General features: G+C 55.1%; 2 protein-coding genes across 5 annotated transcripts in view; both read left to right on the top strand.

The window, feature by feature from the left end:
* CHFR (checkpoint with forkhead and ring finger domains) overlaps positions 1-1797 on the top strand; it is a 30123-nt gene extending 28326 nt beyond the window's left edge. For both annotated transcript variants that reach the window (XM_059139209.1, XM_059139208.1), the window contains one exon: positions 602-1797. In XM_059139209.1, the coding sequence (XP_058995192.1) occupies positions 602-644 (43 nt within the window). In that variant the 3' untranslated portion in view covers positions 645-1797. The remainder of the gene's footprint in view (positions 1-601) is intronic.
* A 6949-nt stretch (positions 1798-8746) lies between these two features.
* GOLGA3 (golgin A3) overlaps positions 8747-22704 on the top strand; it is a 43838-nt gene continuing 29880 nt past the window's right edge. For 2 of the 3 annotated variants that reach the window (XM_059139108.1, XM_059139109.1), the window contains exons 1-4: positions 8747-9072; positions 13456-13744; positions 15839-16102; positions 19848-19960. In XM_059139108.1, coding sequence (XP_058995091.1) covers positions 13636-13744; positions 15839-16102; positions 19848-19960 — 486 coding nt within the window. In that variant the 5' untranslated portion in view covers positions 8747-9072; positions 13456-13635. The remainder of the gene's footprint in view (positions 9073-13455; positions 13745-15838; positions 16103-19847; positions 19961-22704) is intronic. The other variant, XM_059139110.1, reaches the window with a different exon arrangement.

Genomic DNA, 22704 nt, shown 5'->3' with positions numbered 1-22704 from the left:
ACTAATGTCGGAGGAGGCCACGAGGATCCCCAGTCATTCATGGTTTAAGTCAAAGTCACTGAGAGTATGCCCTTAGTGCCGGGGACAAGGGCCCAAGTAAAGGCTCCCTTGGAGACTGATGCTGTGGAACGAAACCCTTGTTTTGTATTTGAGCCTAGCGTGTAGCAGACTGTTTGGGTACGGGGAAGGGAGTCTCACAAGCAACTTGTCTTTCTTAGTGAAAACATTGGTGAGGAAAGCAAAGGCACCCCTGTCTTCCCCTGGGACTGTCCTGCCCGTCACGAAGGGAGGTAATGGTGCTCTAGGCCAGCCAGCAAGTCTGTTGGTCCTGCAGGGTGGTCCCTGGTGGACCACCATATGTCCGTGGGGACACAGAGGAGGCTTAGAGTTTGAGTTCTTCTCTAAGAAAATGACCTAAAAATGTCTGACTTCTAAAATTTAAAGAAGAAGGCGTAGGGGTTAATTTCTTTGATGGTACTAAAAATATGTCACCGCGAGCGCCCTATATGCGGTCAGCTTCTCATCAGGTTCTCCCAGCATATGAGCTCAGGATCCGCTTTTGTGAATACTTTGTGGTAATTTCACTCTTTTCTCCCTGCAGGAAATTCAATCACATCTGTGAACAGACAAGGTTCAAGAACTGAGCATCTAGGAGGCACCAAGGTGGCTTGGGGGTACTGGAGGTCAATGACAGCGTTTCAGAAAATACTGGCTACAGACATTTTAAGGGCATTTTACAGTCCCCAGGGGATGCTGGGGGTCTCCGCATCCGGCACTGTAGTGTGACGACTCACGTGGAGTGAGACCTTCTTAGCGAGACCCCCAACCCGCTCCAGTGGCCTGGGAGGCCCGGGGCACGACCCACCCCTCCTCTGAGCCCCGGTGCCCGGAGCACTTCTGGCCGAAGCACCGCTGTCACCATGCCCTCCCACTGAGACGATGACGTTCAGGTTTGCTCTCTGTACCTTTCCCAGAACTATGGTTCCAGCAGACCTCTCTCTTCCAGAAAGCTTTCCTGGGGGGAAAAGGAAAGTTTGTTGCTGAAAGGAAAGGGAGCAAAAGTTTACAGCCTGCGGGACACCCCGCTGCGGGTTCGGCCATGGCTGCTGAGGCCTCTTTGTACTAGATTTGGTGCTTATCTTCTAGTGAGATTTATCACAAACGGTAGCACAAGTAATATAATTTATATTTTACAAATTGACTAAAATTGGGATAGTAGGGTATTTGAAAGAATAAACATACGTTTCTGTTTATTAGAAAAAGAAAAAATCAGATGTCCAGAACTGCTAACCCTAGACACCCAGCGTCAAGCGTGGGGCCCTGTCCTAAGAGAGCAGAAGTGGGTGCTGCCACCGTGGGTGCTGCCACCATGAGCCTGCCATGGAGCCGGGCCCTGGCACCCGCTTGTCACTCTGTTGGCACTGCAGCCCCCGCCAGCCGCCCCAATTTCTTCCCACAGGCTGCGTGGGCCCCGCCAGTGCCCGGTCCACCTGGAGCAGCCCCTCCCCCGAAAGTACGAGAAGCCTTTGCTTCCACTAGATCTGATCTGCGTTGGGTTTGCCATGTCATCTGGAATAATACTTGAAATTTTGTTCTTTGTTAAAAAAAAAAAATACGTTTTTTATCTTTTGTTGAAATCATCTATTATTTTTGTTTGCAAAATTGTAACTTTTTGCTTCTTCTCAGGAATAGGATTTTCAACTGTTGTCTTGCTCTTGATACGGACTCAGAAGCAGCGCTGTTTGTGGAAGAGGCCTGCTCCTCCCTGCGCTCTAATAAACAAGCCGTGTCTGTTTCTCTCCTGCGCTGGTTGCTGGTTCGCGTGTCGCCTGCCATGTGCTCCTCCCTGTCCTGGTGGGCTGCGGGTGGCTGAGCGCCCGAGGGTCCAGCCCGTAGCCCTGCTCTCAGACCAGCCCCCGTGCGACCCGGGGCTGGGGAAGGGAAAGGGCGCAGGGTCTCACGGCTCCACCAGCCCCAGGTCTCGGGCTCTTGGCTGCAGGTTGAAGCTGTGGCTGTGTCCGAGCCCTGCGCTCAGCCTGTGCGGGAGGGAAGCCTGCCCTCCCATCTTAGGGCCCGGCCTCATCACTCCCTCCCCTCCCAACAAAGTAAGAACGAAGATGTAGCTCTCGAGATATCCCAGCTTTTTTTTTTTTTTTTTTTTTTTTTTTTAAGATTTTATTTATTTATTTGACAGACAGAGATCACAAGTAGGCAGAGAGGCAGAGAGAGAGAGGAGGAAGCAGGCTCCCTGCTGAGCAGAGAGCCCGATGCGGGACTCGATCCCAGGACCTGAGATCATGACCTGAGCCGAAGGCAGCGGCTTAACCCACTGAGCCACCCAGGCGCCCGAGATATCCCAGCTTTTTAAGCCTGGGTTAGAACGTGTGACTTCCCTCGGTCCGCCCTGGATCCTCCGTGAAGGACAGACACGTGTCACATTAGACGGTAGGCTCCCCGGCGCGTGGCTGACCCTGCCGGACTTGGGCTCCTCGTTCTAGAGCACACGGGAGGAGCCTGGGGCCCGAGTGGTTGCTCCCTGGACTGTTTCACGGTGCGCTCAGGATGTTGTCATGACTTCCTGCTCGTCAGCACCCTCCCACCCGCCTAGCAGCCGGGCCGCAGTTGGGCTGGAGCCCTGTGTGTGTGTGTGTGTGTGTGTGTGGTGGCGGCACAGGCCGCCTGGGTGTGAAGGGTCAGCTCAGGACTCCGTGTGCTTGTCTGTGGGTACTTGGGACCAGCCCTGGCCCGGGCCCCGCCGGGCCTCACTGCCTGCTTCCTGCCGGCTCCTCCTCCCGCAGCCTCGCCCCGCCCAGCCCCAGGCCCGGGTCACTCTTGGGCTCCGATGCGCCCCTCAAAGGAGGGCCCTGCTCCGCTCACGCCCACATCCAAGGTGCCCCCTCCCGGCCTGAGGGTCTGAGCTGTGAGGAGAGCCGCGCATCCGCGAAGGACCCTCACTGGCCGCAGCCGGAATCCAGCAACTAGTCTGATCCCGCAGTGCTGACAGGGTCAGTCACAGGCCCGGATGGGAGAGCAGCGGAGTGGTGTGGGCAGCTTCTGCCGCAGGGAAGCGGCCAGATGGTGACAGAGGTGGAGGGGTCGTCACGCCGCCCGCAGAGAGGAGGCCCAGAGAAGCCCAGCTCTGAATCAGGGTGGCTGTGGTGGACGGGGCAGCCGGAAGCCGGCCTCGGGCCTGAGGGAGGAAATGAATGGGGGACGGAGGGGACTTAGAAAGCCCCGCGTAGGTCTGCAGGTGTGGCTGGACGCAGGACGCCGTGCTGGAACCCTTGCCTCCCTTTGTGGATGGCCTCAGCCTCCATCAGGCAGAAATCGGGGAACTCGCCCACTGCTTCGAATGGAAACATCCCTGACCTGATCACTGGTGGGCCGGACCAGAGGCTCCTGCCACCACCTGGGCCGTCAGCGCTCCCACGGGCAGGGGGGCCCCCTCAGGCAGGAGGAAGGGGAGTGTCACGGGTTGTCATCAGGAATGCAGACGGGCTGCTGGGCAGCAGCTCTGGGGCTTAAACCCCGCAGGCCTGTCAGCCTGCTAGACCCTCACCCTGCGGAGGCCTGACCCGCGAGGGGACTGTGCTGGCAGCGGCCTGGAGGGAGTGCCCGGCGGGTCTCAGGTACTCCTCTTGGAGATGCCAGCTGCCATGTGGGGCAGGGACAGGGAGGAGCCCAGACACACTCGGGGGGAGAGTCACAGCTCCCTGCAGAATTAATTCCAAGGACCTTGATGCACATGGAGTGCAGCCCAGTCAGGCCACAGTCACTCCGTCCTGTCTCTCAGGACACAGGCATATGTGCGTTCCCTCCCGCTCTCAGCCGCTGTCCCAGCTCATCGCAGGGGCCTGAGGGAGACCCACTTCTGAAGATGAACCAGCCCTGCCGTGAGCCCTGTGACCCGCAGAAGAGCTGCCTTGCCAGCTCCCGGGACACAGTCCTGGTCTCAGGAGTGTTGCGACCCAGTAATTCGAGGACAGCCATTTAAAAATCATGAAAATTTGGAATTCCTAAGTCACTTCAGAAGCCAAGGTGGTAAGCACTCAGGACTCCTCTCTCTCCTAACGAATTCACTCCGCCTGCCCATCACGTGCGCCCTGCCGGCTCTCTGCATCGATGTGTCTGCGTGATGTAGGCGCTCTGTGATGGTGCGCACTCCTGCCCCCCACCCCTTTGTGCACCTCAAGTTCGTGCTTGAGTTGTGCCCTGCTGGGAGGATTCACACCATGGAAATTGAGAAATGCTACAAATCAGGGTCATTCTTATTTATTCTGGAGAGAAGTTTGTTAAACACCAGCACACGACTGCCCCCAACCAATGTAACTATGGGAACTAATACAGTTTGAAGCCACCGTGTTTTGGGGGCCTTGTCACATAGCAAAGAGTAACTGTCATGGCCCACGAAGGCCTAGGACTGGGTGGCCTTGCCCCTCCCCCAGAAGCTCCCCTTCTGCCCACCCCATCTTCAGGGCCCTCCTCTGCTCGGCCTTCTCAGGGGCACGGTGGCCGCAGAGCACCAGATGGTCCTGTCTTCCCGTCACTCGGGGCTCAGTTCAGATCTCCTCCTCAGAGGGGACACTCCCCTCACACCATCCTCCAGCCAGCCATGCAGTGTTCACCTGTTTGGTTTTCTTCCTGTGCCTGTCATTATGGGAAAGTGAAACTTGCTTACTGCTTGTCTCCCCTCCATGACCCAGAGCAGGATCTTCCTGCCTTGTTTGCTGTGTGCCCAGCCCAAACCTCGGGCCCTGGCACGCATCTCATGATCGCCGCAGACTAGTCGGCTGCTGCTTGAGTGCGAGGATGAATGCAAAGGCTCCGCTTAGGGATCGCTTGGCAGGATCCTCCCCAAGCATGGCAGACAGCTCCTTCCTGCCTCTGTTAAGCCTCACAAACTCTCTCTTTTTTTCTTTTTTTTCCTTTCTTTTTCTTTTTTTTTTTTAAGATGTTATTTATTTATGTGACAGATCACAAGTAGGCAGAGAGGCAGGCAGAGAGAGAGGGGGAAGCAGGCTCCCCACCGAGCAGAGAGCCCGATGCTGGGCTCGATCCCAGGACCCTGAGATCATGATCTGAGCAGAAGGCAGAGGCTTTAACCCACTGAGCCACCCAGGCGCCCCTCTTTTTTTCTTTTTAAGATTTTATTTCTTTGAGAGTAACTGAGCAGGAGCAGAGGGGAGGGGCAGAGAGAGAAGCAGACTGCCTGCTGAGCAGGGAGCTCCATGGGGACTCAATCCCAGGACCCCAGGATCATGACCTGAGCTGAAGGCAGAAGTTTAGCTGACTGAGCCACCCAGGTGCCCTCATTTTTTTGTTCGTGTATGTTTGTCTCCTTTGAAGATGATGAGCCTAGAACTCATCAGTGGCTTCCCACCGCCCTGGCAGGCCCTGTGCAGCTTGCCCTTCATCGCAGACCCCCTCCCCCTGAGTGTGCTGACTCCTTTCCAGTAAAGCTCTTCCCCAGACCCTTCTCTGCCCACCTCTTTGTCAGACAAGCTTAGCTCAGCTATAACTTCAAGGAACTCTGAAAACGGGACTCTCCTTGCTCTTCCTTCGCCTGAGACACTTCCCTCAGTGCCCTGCACGGCTCCCTACTTTACTCACGTGTTCGCCCACTCATCCAAGGGCCTCCCTAATCGCAGCGCCCCTCCGCACCCTGTTCCCTTACCCTGCTCTTTTCCCAGCTCATCACCTCTTGTCTTGTTTTTCCGTGTGCTGTCCGGTGGTCCGAGAGGATGTAAGCACCTGTGACTGCAGGGGCTGTGTAGTGTCCAGAAGAGTGCTTGGAGTACAGTAGGCCGCAATGAAGACCCAGTGAACGACTGACGTAATTGGTAGCCCCTCCCAGTGACACAGTTTCCTTTGCATGAATGACGCCCTGGAGGGCTGGTCTTCCCCACACAAACAGAGCTGGACTGGAGGAGCGATCCTGTCTCCTGGTCCCCAGCTAAGCCCTACACTTGGAACATTGACCGGCACATGCACGGCACTGGAATGTGTCCGCCAACGGATGGGTTACAAGACGTGGTATATCTAGGCAGGGCAGTATTACTCATCTGTAAAAGGAAGAAAGTTCTGATACGTGCTGAAAATGATCAAGTCAATCTCGAAGACTAGTGCTACATAAAACAGAAGGCAGTCACAATATGTCACGTATGACGTGATTCTTTTTATATGAAATGTCCAGAATGGATCCATCCATAGAGACAGAAGGTGAGTTAGTGGTTGTCAGGGGAGGGGTCTTGGGGACTGCGTGCATACAGACTAGAGGGGCACTTGGGGGTTATGGAAATGTTTTATTACTGCATTGAAGTAAATCCAGTTTTATTTGCTAAAATATAAATGTAACTGCAAGTTTAAAAATTGAATTGTACACATTAAAAGGGCAAATTGAATGTAAATAATACCTTGATAAACTTAAAAGTTTTACTTAATTAGCATTTTTTCCCTGCGTGGATATGCCGTTTATATCTAGGCTCATTTGTTTTTATGTTTAGTGTCATCTGTCACGTTTTACTCGTAATTTGTTCCCCAGTGTCCCACACTGGTTGCACCTGCGTAGCTCCAGTTAGTCACGTTAGTCCAAAGTGTGTACAGCTCCCTTTGGGGTTCCTGCCCCACTTTAGCCAGCCCCCGACCATTCCTTGGCCACCACTAATCTGCTTTCTGACTCTATAATCGTATCACTTCACAAATGTTATGTAAGTGAAAGCACGTGACACAGTATCCTTCTGGGATTTTCCCGCCTCAGCATAATGCCTTGGAGATTCATCTAAGTTGTCCGGCCTATCAATAGTCCTTTTTTACTGCTGAAGAGAGACCCGTGACGTGGGTGCTCCCCGGTTGGTTTAACCGTTCCTCTATTGTGGGGTTGGTCAGATTCCAGTTGTTTCCAGTTTTGAGCTATTACAAATAACAATGTGGCAAAAAAGAGTGTCCAGGTTTTTGTGTGGATCTAAGTCTCATTTCCCTCTCAGATAAATATCCAGGAGGACAATTCCTGGGTCGTACAATCAGGTATATGTTTAATTTAGAGAAATCGCCAAACTTCAGAGTGGGCGTGCCATTTTATAGTCTCACCAGTAATGTATGAGAAATCTAGTTTCTCCACCTCATCACTAGCATTTGGTGTTGCTACTGTTTGTTTTAGCTGCTCCAATAGGTGTGTGTAGTAAGAGCTCAGGCAGTGCTGATTTTTATTTTTATAGTAGCCAGTGGTGTTGAAATCTTTCACAAGCTTGTTTGCCATCTGCATATCCTTTTTGGTGAAATGCTTCATATGTTGGCCTGTCTTTCTGGGTACCAGGTTTGCAATATATTTTGTAACTAACTGCAGCTTGTCTTTTCCTTGTCTTAGTGGAATCTTTCTCAAATCAAAGAAAAAAAATTTAAAGATTTTATTTATTTGACAGGGAGAGCAAGAAAGGGAACACAAGCACAGGGAGAGGGGGAGGGGGAGGGAGAAGCAGGCTTCCTGCCGCGCAGGGAGCCCAATGTGGGGCTTGATCCCAGGACCCTGGGACTATGACCTGAGCGGAAAGCAGAGGGTTAATGACTGAGCCCCCGGAGGTGCCCCTCAAAACAAATGTTTTTAATTTTGGCGAACTTCAATTTATTAAGTTTATTCTTTTGTGGCGTGTCCAAGAACACTTAACCAAGCCTTCAGTCCTGAAAATTTTCCTGTTTTCTTGTAAGAGTTTTATAGTTTTACACATTTCTGCACTTAAGTCCATGTTCATTTTGAGTTGAATTTTTTTGTTTGCACAGGACACGATGGCCTGTGTAGAAGATTCCAAACCTCCTAACTAATAAGTGAGTTTAGCAAGTTCTCAGGATGCAAGACCAACCCACAGCATTCAATCACATTTCCATCTACTAACGACGAACGCGTGGAAACCAAACTGTAAAACGGTCAGTGCGATTCCATCAAAGTCCCAGGAAGGATTTTTTTTTTTTTTTTAAAGATTTTATTTATTTATTTGACAGAGAGAAATCACAAGTAGATGGAGAGGCAGGCAGAGAGAGAGAGAGGGAAGCAGGCTCCCTGCCCAGCAGAGAGCCCGATGCGGGACTCGATCCCAAGACCCTGAGATCATGACCTGAGCCGAAGGCAGCGGCTTAACCCACTGAGCCACCCAGGCGCCCTCAGGAAGGATTTTTACAGACAAGAACAAGTTTATTCTGAAATTCCTATGGGAGGGCCTGGGTCCGCCAATACCTGGACCGATCCTGAGAAAGAGCCACGTGGGAGAAATGCCCTCCGCAGCCCCGGGGCTTGCTGTAGGGCTCAGGGGCTGGAGGCCGCCCCGTGGGCAGAGGGTCAGGGGCCGAGGCCATCGGGGGCGGAGCAGCTGATCCTGGACAAGTGTGCAAGGGCACGGAATGCAGGGAGGCCGTCTTCGCAGAAACGGGGCCGACACGCTTTCGTACCCGAGACAAAGGACGCCGTCACGCGCTCGGGGCCGGGCCAGCGAGGCCAGTGTTTGTGCTTTCGCAGAGGTAGGACACGGCCAGGGCCCCCGGCCGCAGCCGGCGCCGCGGAGACCAGCCTCCTGCCACCCCGCCCGGAGCCGCCCCGACTCCGCCCGCCGCCCCCACCCCTGCCGGCGCCTCCTGGCCACGCCCCGCGACGGGGCCGGGGCGGAGCGAGGCGGACCCCGCCCACAGCCTGACAGATGGGGCGGGGCGGGGCGGGGCGGGGCCCCGAGCCCTGGCCACGCCACTTCCGCCGGAAGTGCACGGGTCTAGCTTCCTGCCGGCGTTGGTTCTGCACGTCCAGAAGTTGCGTTTCCGTAGAGGGGAGACCCTCAGGCTCCCATTCTGAAGCCTCCCGCGCGCCAGTTGTGACTGGGCTCTCGGGTCCCACCGTGCGGCCGGGGCAGCCCGGCCCGAGGGCGGCTGCTGGCCCGCAGGAGACGACGGTCTGTCGTCCGGAACGGAGGCTGCGCGCCCGGCTTGTTTCCGGAGGGGCCTAGCCCGTCGCCGCGCCGCGCCCCGCCCCTCGCGCGGCCACGTCTCCGCTGGGGCAGCGCGGCCGGCGGCCGCCGAAGCCTCCACAGCGCCCGGGTGAGGGTCGCGGGCAGGCCCGGGTCGGGGCTCCGGCCTGCGGGAGCGCGGGGCCGCGGGGGGGGGGCGCGGTCGGGGCGGAGGCCGGGCGGCGGGCGAGGGGCGCCGGGGCCGGGGCGGACGCGGAGGGCCGGCCGCTCGCCGTGGGCAGCCTCGGGGCCCGGCCCGGCTTCCTGAGGCCCGCCCGGCGGCGGCGCGCGGGGTCCCTGCCCGAGGGCCGAGGGCCGGAGCGGGGGCAGCGCGGCGTGCGGTCAGCGGCCGAGGGCGGGCGGCCGCAGTGACCCGCCTGCGAACGCGCGTCGTTTCCCGTCCGGCGACTGCGGAGCGGGGGGTCCGGTGTCCGGCCCGGGTCGGCCGCGCAGGCGCGTCGGCGTCGTCCGCGGACTCGGTTCGGAAGCGCCGTTTCCGGTCCTGGTGTCGCCGTCGCCGAGCGGCCGGGCCGGGCGGGGACAGTGTCCGGCCGGCGCCCCGGGCCGCCCCCACCGGCCGCCCAGGAGCCGCAGGGCCGTCGGCGGCGCCGCGGGCATGAAGTCTCGGCCAGAGTCGTGTTCGCCGAGCCGGGCGCGCGGGGGACGTGGCCGGGGGGAGTCCGGCGGCCGCGGGGCCCGCCCGTGCTGACCGCGGGGCCTCGGCTGCGCGCTCGTGGCTTCAAGACTTTACTTGCGGGCCGGAGAGAGCGCGCGCAGGCGGCGGCGGGTCCCCGCCGAGCAGAGAGCCCGCCGCGGGGCTCATCCCTGGACCCCGGGATCGTGACCCCGGCCGAAGGCAGAGGCTTGACCCTCGGAGCCCCCCGGCGCCCCAGAGGTCATCTTAAGGAAGCCCTGCTGGCGCTGCGGCCTGGGCCGGGGGCAGCCGCGGAAGGCAGGGTCGGAGGATGCCCGTGGTCTGCGGGACTCCGCGTGTGCGGGAAGCCGCGAGCCACACACGCCGGCCTGCGCCGCGGTGTCCGATGCGTGAATCCAGACTTACCGGCGCCGGAGAAGTCGTTGGGTTCCGTCTCTTCCCCTGGGAAACAGCGGAAACACGTGTGCTGCTGTGGGGGCGCCTGGGGGCTCAGAGGGTCAAAGCCTCTGCCTTTGGCTCAGGTCGTGATCGCGGGGACCTGGGATCCAGCCCGGTCGGGCGCTCTGCCTGGGAGCCGGGCCTGGAGCCTGCTCCCCCCACCCCCGACCCGCCCCCACCCCGCCTCTCTGCCCGCCTGTCATCTCTGTCTGTCAAACAGATAAATAAATCTTTTAAAAAATGCTTCCGTGAGAAGACTGATCCTTTAACTGTTTTAAACTGTTTTCTAAGCCGGGGACTGGAACGCCTGCCACGAACAGCAGCTTCCTTGTGCTGTGCCCCAGCTGTGCGACCTGCTCCTTGCCGGTTTGTCAGCAGTGAGGGAATGAGACCCTGACGACTGAGCCGCGCGGACTCAGGTCCCCCCGAGACAGGACAGAGCAGGCCAGCTTCTTACCCGGAGGGAGGTGCCCCTCACCAGAGGCCGCGCTGGGCAGGCCGTGGGGTTGGCTGTCCGGCTGCAGGAGGCGCGGCCCGTGAGCAGGAGACATCTTTGGGAGTTACCGGGCGTGTCCCGGTGCCGGCGTCTCCTCTCTGCAGGGCTGGGCCACCCAGCTCGGTCGCGGTAGGCGCTCGGGCGTTCCGCAGGCTTCTTGTTTCTCAGGAGATCCACGTAGGGGGAAGTAGACTGGGGAGCATGGGACAGCGCTGTGCCCAGCGGCCTGACGCCTTCGTCTCCAGGTTTGCTGGAGCGACTCAGCCAGAGTTCCTCTTCCCCGGACAGTGCCGCGGTCGAGTGTTGTCACTGCCGGCCTCGGGGGCGCGTGCTCCTCCGCGGGCCCCTCGTCCGCTCTGGCCCTTCTCTTGCCCGGTTGGCGTGTTCTGTCTCTGGCGCGAGTGAAGTCTGGCCGCCTGCTCTTCCTTCTTCCCAGGCGACGTTGCTTATTGGGGATGTGGCCATTACGTGCTGCTCTGCCCATTGGGAACTCCCGGGGACGTTCTGTCTCTCAGGGGAACCTTCGCTTCCAGGTTGTTCTTAGTCAGAATAGTTAGAGTTCCCCCGTGTTTGAAAAGGCATTGTTGCTGTTCGGGAGGCAAACACTGTTTTGTTGTGGAGCCGCTAGCTTCGTTGGGAAGGGCTGGAACTTGGTAGGGCCAAAGACCAGTCAGGAGCCTGCACCCAGCTCAGCTCGGAGGAGGGCTGTTCGAGGAGTGGGGCAGACCTGGAGCGCGGGCTTCTGCCTCCGAGGTTCCTGCAGCGGGGTGGAGGAGGGGGGCACGCACGCATTTGCAGTGCGCTGTGCACGGCGGTGGGGGGAGATGGCCACGGCAGAGCAGAGTGGGCCGGGTGCTTCACCTGAGGCCAGGAGAGACTTGAGAGCAGCGCCGAGTGGCAGACACGGAGGGATCCTTGGGAAGTTGACCTGGTGGTCAGGCAGGGAGAGGCGTCCATGCGAGAGGGACTGGCTTCTGCACGAAAAGCACTCAGTCTGCCATTGTTACCTTTTCAGGCATCATAGGGAAAGGTGACTGACGCACCTTCGCCCCTGCCTCCACAGGACAGAAACCAGGACGCTGGAAAACAAAACGCAAACATTTTCTTTTGTTAAGGGATGCGTCGGGGTGAGCAGCACGAACCGTGTGCCCTGACCGTTGATTCCACCTTCCACTGTGCTGGTTGCTTTCTGTTCTGCAAGTGGCCTGTGATGCGGGGCTAGCCTGGCTGTCCCTGTGCTTGTGTGCCTTGGCTTGCTTTGTGGGCATCTCTGTGGGATCAGCCTTCTACAGCAGCCAAGTGGCTTTCCGTGGAGCTGGGACCCTGTGCCGCAGTGATTTTTGGACGGTCCTGTGAGATGTGCGGGGACAGGTGTGGAGCCTCCAAGAGCCCGTTTGTCCGTCCACCCCTCTCCCCGACCCCAGAAAGGTTTTTCGGATGAAAGAGATTACTGATTATTGTGCAGACAAAAACAAGATAGAGAGCTCCTTGCAGATAGGATCCGTCCTGGCCAGCCCCAGTAACTCCCTTCGTTTCTGTGATCCAGTATTTTTTCGGTCTTCAGACACTTGGGTAAGGGATATGCGACAAGCCACACGGGTACCCAGCTTTTCAGTTAGCTGCTTGGATTGTCGTCACCCCTGCTGTCACGCAGTCTGTCTTGGTTCTTTCTAGTACGACCCTTAGTGCTGGTTCTACACTTAGTGGTACGTGTAACCTTTTCATGTTCGTGCCAGCACTGGTTCTGAGGCACAGCGTCTTTGGCCTGTACGGTGCCAGGCAGCAGAGTGGAACGTGCAGGTGATTAGAGCTCAAGCCAGACACTCCTGGGTTTGCACGGGGGACACTGCCATCACTAGTCACTTGATCGTGGGTAGGCCGGGTTATGTCAACCACCAGGGGCTGCCTGGTCGAGGGGTACGGCAACGGGATTGTGGAGAAGGAGGCACACCTACCTCTCCTGCGGTGGCGTCAGCGCCAGCCCCCCTCCCTCTGTGGCAGCTGCTCAGGCTCGTCCCTGACAAGTCTGTATGGGATTGGTAAGCTGGAGAAGGGAGGCATGTAAACTTTTGTCCTGAAACTCGTGAAACACAGAATAGGATGGGGTGAAGCTTACTTTAAGGGGAGTAAAAGCCAACATCTCCGCAGCACGAATGGTGGGTCGGACCTTATCTGATGATCAGGAGTAGGTTATGAATATCCTCGGTTCACTTCCAAAACGGTGACCAGTTGCCAAACTTGGGGTGAAGGTTTCTTCCCTTAAATTTAGCCTAGCAGGATGGGCCAAAAGCTGATCCTGAGAGAAGTGAAAGACGAGACTGGTCAACGGCTGTAAGATGCCGTCTCTGGACCCCATTCCCAGGTGGACACCTTTCCACGTGTCGTCACCTCCCTGTGCTTCCCCGACACGGTGTACAGTTTCCATGTTCTGTGCACGTGGGTCTTCCACCATGAGGTCGGGCTCCTGGGAGGGGAGCTTGCCCTTGGAGCCCTGTGTGTCCAGTACAGGTGACACTGCTCACAGGTGGCTATTTAAACCAAATTACTTATATTTTAATGAATAACTGAGTTCCTCAGCCTCCTAAGTCCTGCCTCTGCGAGGAGGCTCCCTGCGGTGCCTATAGGTTCGGTTACAGCCCCATCTGGGCAGGATGGCCCGTAGCCGGCACCAGCACAGGCATTAAGCACCTTCTGGAACAGCCCAGATGTTCAGCACTGTATCCTCAAAACCTGGTATATTGTAGGTACTTAAGGGTTGTCTGCTGAATGAATAGGTCTGTGTTTATTTTATAGGTGTGAGTTGGGAGCCAAATGGTAGTCTTGGAATTATTACTCAAATCTGACGAATGAAGCTTCCTAATTCTTTCTTTTGTCTTTCCTATCAGGTACCATGAGATTACTTGGTTTGAGTTCAAGCCACTTATGAGACTTTAGATCTCCCCGGAATGGAAAGCTTAGTGTGGTTCTTCCCAGAAGCTTTTGGCCGCTGCTGATGGCCGAAACCAGACCTGCCAGCAGCTCCCGTGCAGCCCCTGAGACTCCGCCCAGCCTGTGCCGTTCTGACCATGGACAGGATGCCGGCCGGCTGTGGTGCCGGCACTGCAGCTGCCCCGGAGGCCCTCCCCAAGCTCCCAGGCTCTCTGGCGCCGGCTGACCAGCGGGATGAAGCCCAGTGTAAGTCGCCGGGTACTCTGCTGTGACATTTTGCCTTAAAAGAGGAGGACATGGAGCCTCTTACATTTTGGATCAAGACTGTGGTGTTTAAGAGTACAGTGAACTTGATGTTTAGAGTGTGTTTTTACTAGTCCGTTGAGTGTTTTTTTCTGAGTCGATGGCAACTTTAAATCAAGTACCGTGCATGTCACACAGGGTAGGGGCTGCCCCGCTCTGCTCCAGCGGCCTTCTGTGGGCTTTCACTGACCCACTGTTCCCTGCCTAGTGGCCTGCCTCTCTTGTTGCGCGGTTGCCCGAGTTTTACTAACTGGGATCCAGAAATGGTCCAGGAGCGCTCTAGGGGTTACTGGACCACATTGTGTGTTAGCTGATGGGTCATCCACGCATCAGAACTGCGGGGTGCATGGCTCACTTGCTTCTTATGCCCCTTAGGAGGGTCGGGGCAAGGTGCTTGGAAGTGGTATGGTCTGTGTGTTCTGATTTGCTAGCAGAGATTGCATTCTGTTCTGGCAAATGATGTTCTGGCCCCTGAAATGGTTTTGTTGACTACTGGTCCTTCAGGGCCAGTAACAGCAAGGGCCCAAGACCGGGGATTCGGCGGCAGGATGTGTAGGGAGCCGCTCTCAGACCCGCCGCCGAGACGGCACACCCAGCGGGGCTCTCACTTGATCTCGTTTCCCTCTTGTGTGAACAGAGGATGAATGATGCGTGCACCTTAGGATGGTTGTAAGGACTGCAAGAAATGGTGCCTAAAGCCCAAGGACTCGGGGACAGTGGGAAGGGGCGGCAGCCGTGTTTTCTCTGCCTCGTCATCTTTGTTACTTGCTTCTCCACGGTTGTGCTCGTGTTTGAGAATGCATATATGTAATGTTTTTGGCCCTTCTTTTAGATTTTTTTAGAAGTACAATATAATGCTCAAAACATTATTTTGTCATATGAACAGGAAGATGTGGAGACGCTCCCAGATCTGTAAGCCCGTCAGAAAGTGGTATTGACCTGATGACCTCGTATCTGAAATGCAGGCTCCCCTTCCCCTCACCCAGCATGCAGCGAAGGGGTGTTTGTGTAAGAGCAGACGGGTGGGTCGGAGCTGTGGTCCAGGCTCCTCTGCATTGAGTCTGTGGTATCCCGTGTGTATTGTTCTTCCTTCCAGGAAAGCAGGACGGTGAGTCGCTGCATTGGTTGAAACTTAGGAATGTCGGAAACCCATTTTGAATTTGCTTGGGCAAAGGGCAGCTTCCTGGATGCATCCTGGGTACGTCCAGGAATCCGAGTGATGTGGGTCCCTGTGGGAGGCTCAGACCTTGCTGCCTTCGGGAACCTCTGGAACCACACCCAGAGGCCCCCGGACCCTCCCGTCCTCCCTCTAGGTGCCATCTTGGTTCTGGACCGCCAGCTGGCTCCCTGACTGGGGTGAGGGGAAAGGGAAGGTAGAATGATTTAATTGTGAGAAGTCTCTTTTATCTTTTGACAAGGCAAGAGATTTCATGTAGTGTCTGACCGATCTGTGTGTAGTGATGTTTGTGGGTGAAACTCGGTCGTCATCACTGGTTAAACCTGGGTTTTCGTCTAGCACGCGTTCATCAGACACTCCGACTCCTTGCCACAATTGTTTGGATCGGTTCGTGTAACCTTGCCTTAGATCTTCCATTTTGGAGGATACACTTATGCTTTGAAAACAGCTTTGGAACTGGCGGTGTGCGTGTGCGGCTGCAGCTCTGGTTAGCGTGCTGTCTCCAGCACCCGTTAGGAACGTTGTCAGCTGTGTTTTTAGCATTTACTTCCTTTTGCTATTTTTAAAACAAGACTTTCATGGGATTTCTCATTGGTCTTGTTTAAGTGAAAAGGAAGCACTACTACTTAAATCCCACAGGCTCGATGCCACAGTGAGCAGTCCAGCCGCTTGTCCGATACCGCCCACTAACAGGAGGACAGCGAGGCCTGCTCTCGTCCCAGAGTGACAGTCTCATGGGACGTGGACACAACTCACGCCCCTGCATCTGCAGTCCCTTCTGTCCTGTGTTAGCCGTGTGTCTGGAAAACACCTTGATCTGGTGGTTAAAGCCATGATGACCAGCCCGCCCTCTTTTCCAGGTACCAGAGCTTCAGATGGAGGAGGAGGCCTGGATGTCCCTGGCAAAGGCGACACCTGTCAGAATGGGCCGACGCCACCGTTCCCAGACTCTTCGTCATCTCTCGGTCCCCCGACAAGCCCAGGGGGTCCCGATGCCTCTCCAGGTGTGGCTGGTTTCCATGACAACCTAAGGAAGTCTCAGGGGACTAGTGCTGAGGGCAGTGTTAGAAAAGAAGCTTTGCAGTCTCTCAGACTCAGTCTTCCTATGCAAGAAACGCAACTGTGTAAGCATCTGTTCCCACCGGGCTCTTCCCTGCTCTCCCCAACCCTCCTCCCGCATCCCTTGTGACTCACCACCCTTCAGAGGCACGTGCCCTGGCCAGCTTACTGCTTGTCCCTCTGTCATCACTGTTTTCTCACGGTGGTGGGTTGTGCGTTGAGCAAGTGGCTCCCTCTTAGAGAGAAGGTATACTTCTTTGTGGTCGGCACTGGGGATGCTGCTCCAGGTCTGGGTTTAAACAACTATGCGGCACATCTTTTGTTACGTTGGTGGCAAGCAAGCAGTTAGGAGGGAGATAAACTTTGACAGCTTTCTTTACTGAATTATTTAATCAGCGCGGGGACCCAGGGGTGAACAGTCACGAATTGCAGCCCATGAGCCCCGGAAGCCTCCCCGCCTTTTTCCTGCACGTTTATCATACACAGACACACACGATCTTACATAATGGGATGATGCCACACATGGTGTTTTTACCTCTCACGCCCCTCCCCGGCCTGCAAGTCACATTCTCCCATGATCTTTATACCCCTGCAGACAGCCAGGTTTCAGTCACTGTGTTTTGAGAAGGGATTAGGTTGCCATAGCCTGTATTTCCTGGTCAGTCTTACCACGTGGAGTTTGCCCCCACGCTGTTGGGTGCAACTGCAGATTCATTCTGGGAAGGCTGGTCGGGAGCCCCTGGCGTACCCGGGTGGCCTCTGCGCCTGTGCGGTCACCCGTCATGACCGATGCTGCGGAGAGCACCTGGCGCCCATGTCCAGCAGTGTTGGCGCTTTGATTTCTGTGGGCTGCGTCCCAGAAGCAGAACTGTTGGTTGGAAGCAGTGGCATCTTTTTATCTGTCGTGCGCAGTCCCGTCGCCACGCCACTGACGACCCTGAGAGGCATGGGCTCCCCCTGGCACGTGCTGTTTTTGGTTTTGCCAGCCTGTTGGCTGTGCCACGATGCTTCTGTGGCCCTTCAGTTTGGAGCTCACACTTCCCTGATCGTTTGGGCGTCTTCTGCCTCTTCGCCGTTGGTCATTCTTTTCTGTGAATTGATTTGTTTGGCCCATTTTTCTTTTGGATTGTTTGCCCTTTTCTTCACAGGCATTATTTTACGAGGGCCACAATGTGTTTTTAAAATTTCTGTAAACCTAGGGGCGCCTGGCTGGCTCAGTTGGTAGAGTGTGCGACTCTTGATCTCGGGTTTGTGACTTCGAGCCCTACACTGGGTGTACAGGTTACTTTAAAAAAATAAAATAGCTTTTTAACTGTCAACGTTGAAGTTCAGAGCTGTCATTAGAAAACTCTGGATTCTTGATTTGTAAGGATCTGTGAACCCTAAGCCCAGGTGCCCACATGCTGGCATCCCGCGGCCACCAGCTGCCCCTCCTGGCGAGTGTTTACCCAGCCCTGACTCTGCTCAGTTGGGCTCCCCGCGTGAGTCCATAGACTCCTAGGTTTTTGCCATGTGGACCCCTTTGTTCTGTGAGAACTACTAGACCTTTTCAGTGATAAACACGCACATTAGTAATGACTTGGTGAGCGCTTAGTGAAGTCCTTAGCAATTGCTCAGGTTTTAGAGGTTATTATTATTTAAGATTTTTATTTATTTTGGGTGGGGGGTGTGCTTGCAAGTTTGGGGAGGGACGGGGGTAGAGAGAGAGAGAGAGACTCTCCAGAGCAGACTCCTGGCTGAGCGTGGAGTCTGACCTGGAGCTTGACCTCACCACACTGAGATTGGGACCTGAGTTGAAACCAGAGCGAGATGCTTAACTGAGCCACCCAGGGGCCCCTGAGGTTTTAAGGGTTTTTTTAAAAGATTTTATTTATTTATTTGACAGAGTTCACAAGTAGGCAGAGCAGCATGCTGGGGGCGGGGGAGAGAAGCAGGCTTCCCGCTGAGCAGAGAGCCCGATGCGGGGCTCCGTCCCAGGACCCTGAGATCATGACCTGAGCTGAGGACAGAGGCCCAACCCACTGAGCCACCCAGGCGCCTCGGTTTTAGGGATTTTTTTTAAAACAACAGCTGCGGGGGACGCCTGGGTGGCTCAATTGGTTGGGCGGCTGCCTTCGGCTCAGGTCATGATCCCGGCGTCCTGGGATCGAGTCCCACATAGGGCTCCTTGCTCAGCGGGGAGCCTGCTTCTCCCTATGCCTCTGCCTGCCATTCTGTCTGCCTGTGCTCGCTCTCTCCCCTTCTCTCTCTCTGATAAATAAATAAAATCTTTAAAAAAAAAAACAAAAAAAAAAAAACAAAAAAAAAACAGCTGCGGGCACCCGGGTGGCTCAGTGGGTTAAAGCCTTTGCCTTCAGCTCAGGTCATGATCTCAGGGTCCTGGGATCGAGCCCCGAGTCGGGCTCTCTGCTCTGCAGAGAGCCTGGTCCTTCTCTCTCTCTCTCTGCCTGCTTGGGATCTCTGTCACTGCCCATGGCAGTGCTAGGTGCAGGGATGTTGAGTGTGAAAGATGCCTATGGCTTTCGCACCTTTTGCTCACTCCTCAGCTCTTTTATTACCCAAAACGAAAGATTTGGGTTCTGAGATATTCTTAATTCTGTTTTTAGAGTTTTTGTTTTTTGCTTTTTTTTCCTTTAAGATCTTACTTATTTGAGAGAGAGAGCATGAGAGAGGTGAGGGTCTGAGGGAGCAGCAGACTCCGTGCAGAGCAGGGAGCCTCATATGGGACTCGATCCTGGAACTCCAGGATAATGACCTGAGCTGAAGATAGTCGCTTAACCAACTGAGCCACCTAGGTGCCCTTGTAAATTCTTTTTTTGGCCAAAACGTTGTCATTTCCCCTTCTGCGCTTGAGCCTGGCCCGTGGACTGGAATCGCCTCTATTAGGAAACCGAGGTAACCGGTCCCAGGCCTCGCAGGGACGCCTGCTTGGCCTTCACTTTGAGTTGAGTCCTGAGTGGGACACTGAACAGTTTGTTTCCTTAGGAAGTAACGTCTGAGCACTGCTTGTGTGAGTACCTCCGATTTTGCAGAACTTGACTGTAACATGACTTGCCACAGGAATTTAAATGATTTGTGGGTCAGATTGTGTCTGCAGATGTGACTGTGTGGAGAAGGCATGTTTGGGGTCCCTTGACCACTGGCTCAGATTATCCCTCAGTACAGTTCTGTGGACACGACTGTCCACGTGCTCCTAGGCAACGTCCCGAGCATGGTTGGAGCTGTGTGCAGGCTGAGGGTCCCTGGGCCTTGGAACGCTCGGCCCCGGCTCTGGCTTGAGATTTAGTTCTTCTTTGGCTGCAAGTCATGGGGGAGCCGGGTCTGTTTTCCGGCTGAGTGCCTGTGGGGAGCGGTGGGCTGGTGGCGTGCGCACGGACCCCATGCTTTGCCAGTGGGTTTGGCCACGGCGGTCCGGGGCTCACGGTTGTCTCTTCATCAGGCAACAGCTCTTTCAACCTAAAAGGCGAGGCATTGTTTGAAGCAAAATCATAGTTAATTGGTAATTGAACGCAGAAGAGCCAAGCTGCTGTTCTGCTTTGTGCTCTGTGCCCTGGTGCTTTATGAGTTTTTAAATGGTCATTTCCTGGGGCACCTGGGTGGCTCAGTGGGTTAAAGCCTTTGCCTTTGGCTCAGGTCTTGGTCCCAGGGTCCTGGGTTCGAGCCCCGCATTGGGCTCTCTGCTCAGCGGGGAGCCTGCTTCCCCCTCTTTCTCTCTCTCTGCCTCTCTGCCTACTTAAGATCTCTGTCTGTCAAATACATAAATAAAACCTTTAAAAAAAATAAAAATAAATGGTCATTTCCTCACTGCAGGTTCAACAGAGGCTTCCCTGCCCCTGGAGAAGGAGGAGCAGGTCCGACTTCAGGCTCGGAAGCGGCTGGAAGAACAGCTCAAACAGTACAGGGTGAAACGCCAGCAGGAAAGAGTGAGTCCCCCTGTCTCCAGCGAGCTGATGGGCAGCTGTGTGTGCGGAAAACGGAAATTCGCCACGGTTTCTAGGACCTGTCAGTGGTTTCTCTGTGCTGGGATGGCTGCTTGTGCTTCTCTGGCAAGACCCTTCCTCTCTGCATTTCCCACCCTTTGGGGCTCCTGCCTTCCCTTGGATCACGCATATTTGATTCCTGTGTCTGCCATTTGAAAAGCAGAGATTGCAAGCACTTGGGTGTGATTTTTCTCCCTGCTTGGAAGGAGCAGTCAGTGCTAGGTTTCTGCTGTTTATTTCATGTGTGGTGTCTGCTGACTGGTGGTCTGGCCAGTGTTAGAGTCTGTGTTGTGTCATGTGGATTTGATGACTAGGTGCTAAAATCAGTTCTGTTCAGGTAATGAAACTTCTGTTGGTGTGCTAATGAAAACAGTCTTTTGTTATTTTATTTTATTTTTTATTTTTTAATTTCTAATTTTAATTTTATATTTTAAAGATTTTATTTGTTTATTTGACAGATGACAAATAGGCAGAGAGAGGGGGAAGCAGGCTCCCCGCTGAGCAGAGAGCCTGATGGGGGGCTCGATCCCAGGACCTTGAGATCATGACCTGAGCCAAAGGCACAGGCTCAACCCACTGAGCCACCCCTGTGCCCCAAAAGCAGTCTTTTAAAATCATATCAAGTGACTCTAGGCAAATGGGTTTGGGTGTTCGTTTCATACTTTGTTTAGCTTTTCTGTACTTGAGAATTTCCAATTAAAGGGATTCAAAGTTAAAATATTTAAACATGCTTTCAATGAGTGATTCAGTGGTCGCATGACCCCGCCAGGCTCTTTGTGTTCCCAGGAGGGGGCTGTGACTTTATGGGTGTCATTGCTCCAAAGCCAATGTGAGGGAGCTAAAGGAGCCACCACCGGGCTCTTCTGCCTGGTCAGGGGCTTTCAGGGTTGATCTGGCCGGCCCAGCAGAAGTCCCAGGGATAGTGGCGAGTGATCATTTTGTACCTGGCCTTGTGTCCGGTTCCCTGTGGAAGAGGAGCCTGAGGCTCAGACGGGTGAGGAGCTCGTCAGCGGTCGCGCAGTGCTGAAGGGAGAGTCGGCGTGAGGACAGGTGTCTGGGGGCCAGGCCTGTGTGCGCTGTCGCCAGGCGCCTGTCCTCACTGTGCCTCCCAGAGGCCTGCCTGGCTCGTCCAGCGTTGGGCAATTAATGTTTCAGGAGTTCAATGTAAGCTTCCAAATGTGAAATTTAGCGTCATTTTCCATCTTTAAAAATAATATAATACACACCCGTAACTAATAGTTGAAATGGAAGGTATTTCCTTCAGTAAATAAGATCTTCAGTGGAAGATAGTTTCCTCAGTAAGATAACGTCTCCTCAAGTGATGCAAACAGGCATTGCGTGTGTCACATGCTGTCCTGACCGACGGTCAGTCCCTGCGTGCTCAGCATCTCCTGCCCTGAAGAAGGCAGGCAGGAGGCAAGATGCTGGTGTGAGGACCACCGCCTGGCCTGCCCCAGGGTGCCTCAGGGCAGGGCCAGCGGAGGCGGAGTGCAGCGTGCAGGGGCGCTGTCCTGGGCGCAGAGCACAGTCTCCCTCCTTTAGTTCTCCTCTGCCCTGTGAGGAGGGGCCGTCCCTGGCGCTCGGGGCAGACCGGCGGGCGGCGTGGGCGTCTGAGCCGGGGTCTGAGCCTGCCCGCCCGCAGGCCGGCCGCGCTGCGCTCCCCGCTGCTGTGCTCTCGGGCGGCGCGCGACCAGTCAGCGCCCCTGCCGGCAGCAGACGAGTGCGGGACGGCCGAGGGAGGTTTTCCCAGGGACAGGCGAGTTCAGAATGGGAGAATCTGCCAGAACTCATTGTGGTGGTACGTCCATGTGAAGGGGCTTAGGACCATCCCAACAGGCGCTGAAAAGGTAGTTGTCCGATAAAAGTCAAAATATGCAAAACAAGTACAAACTACTAAACTAGGAGCAGAAGGGTATTTCTTTTTTTTTTTTTTTTTTTTTAAGATTTTATTTATTTGACAGAGAGAGAGAAATCACAAGCAGGCAGAGAGGCAGGCAGAGAGAGGAGGAAGCAGGCTCCCTGCAGAGCAGAGACGTGGGGCTCGATCCCAGGACCCTGAGATCATGACCTGAGCCGAAGGCAGAGGCTTTAACCCTCTGAGCCACCCAGGCGCCCCCAGAAGGGGGAATTTCTTTAGGAATATTTCCCTTACCTGGGAACGTAGCTTAGACCCCATACTCACATGCCACAGACGGTAAGAGTTCTGTGTTGTTGACAGCCTTTGGGAACATCATTACATCTTGGCAGGGTTGGGTCTTCATGCCGCCTGCGCCCCTCACCGTGTCCTGAGCACAGTCACCTCACAGCAGCGTGTGTGCCAGCATTTGATTAGAACCTCCCCTGATCAACATTTTGGTTGTTTCTTAGTTTTTGTAATTTTTATTTTAATTTTATTTTATTTATTAATTTTTTTTAAAGGGCTTTTATTTATTTATTTATTTGACAGAGATCACAGGCAGGCAGAGAGAGGGCTGGGGGGAAGCAGGCTCCCCGCTGAGCAGAGAGCCCGATGCAGGGCTCGATCCCAGGACCCCAGGATCATGACCTGAGCCAAAGGCAGAGGCTTTAACCCACTGAGTCCCCCAGGCGCCCATGTTTGTATTTTTTAAACAGATTTTATCTATGAGAGACAGAGAGTGCATGCAGGAGTGGAAATGCAGGCCACAGGGAGAGGGAGAAGCAGACTC

Source organism: Mustela lutreola, chromosome 11 (assembly GCF_030435805.1).
Source record: "Mustela lutreola isolate mMusLut2 chromosome 11, mMusLut2.pri, whole genome shotgun sequence".
Lineage (NCBI taxonomy): Eukaryota > Metazoa > Chordata > Mammalia > Carnivora > Mustelidae > Mustela > Mustela lutreola.
Note: the sequence above shows the minus strand (reverse complement) of the source record. Positions and strands in the feature narration are given on the sequence as shown.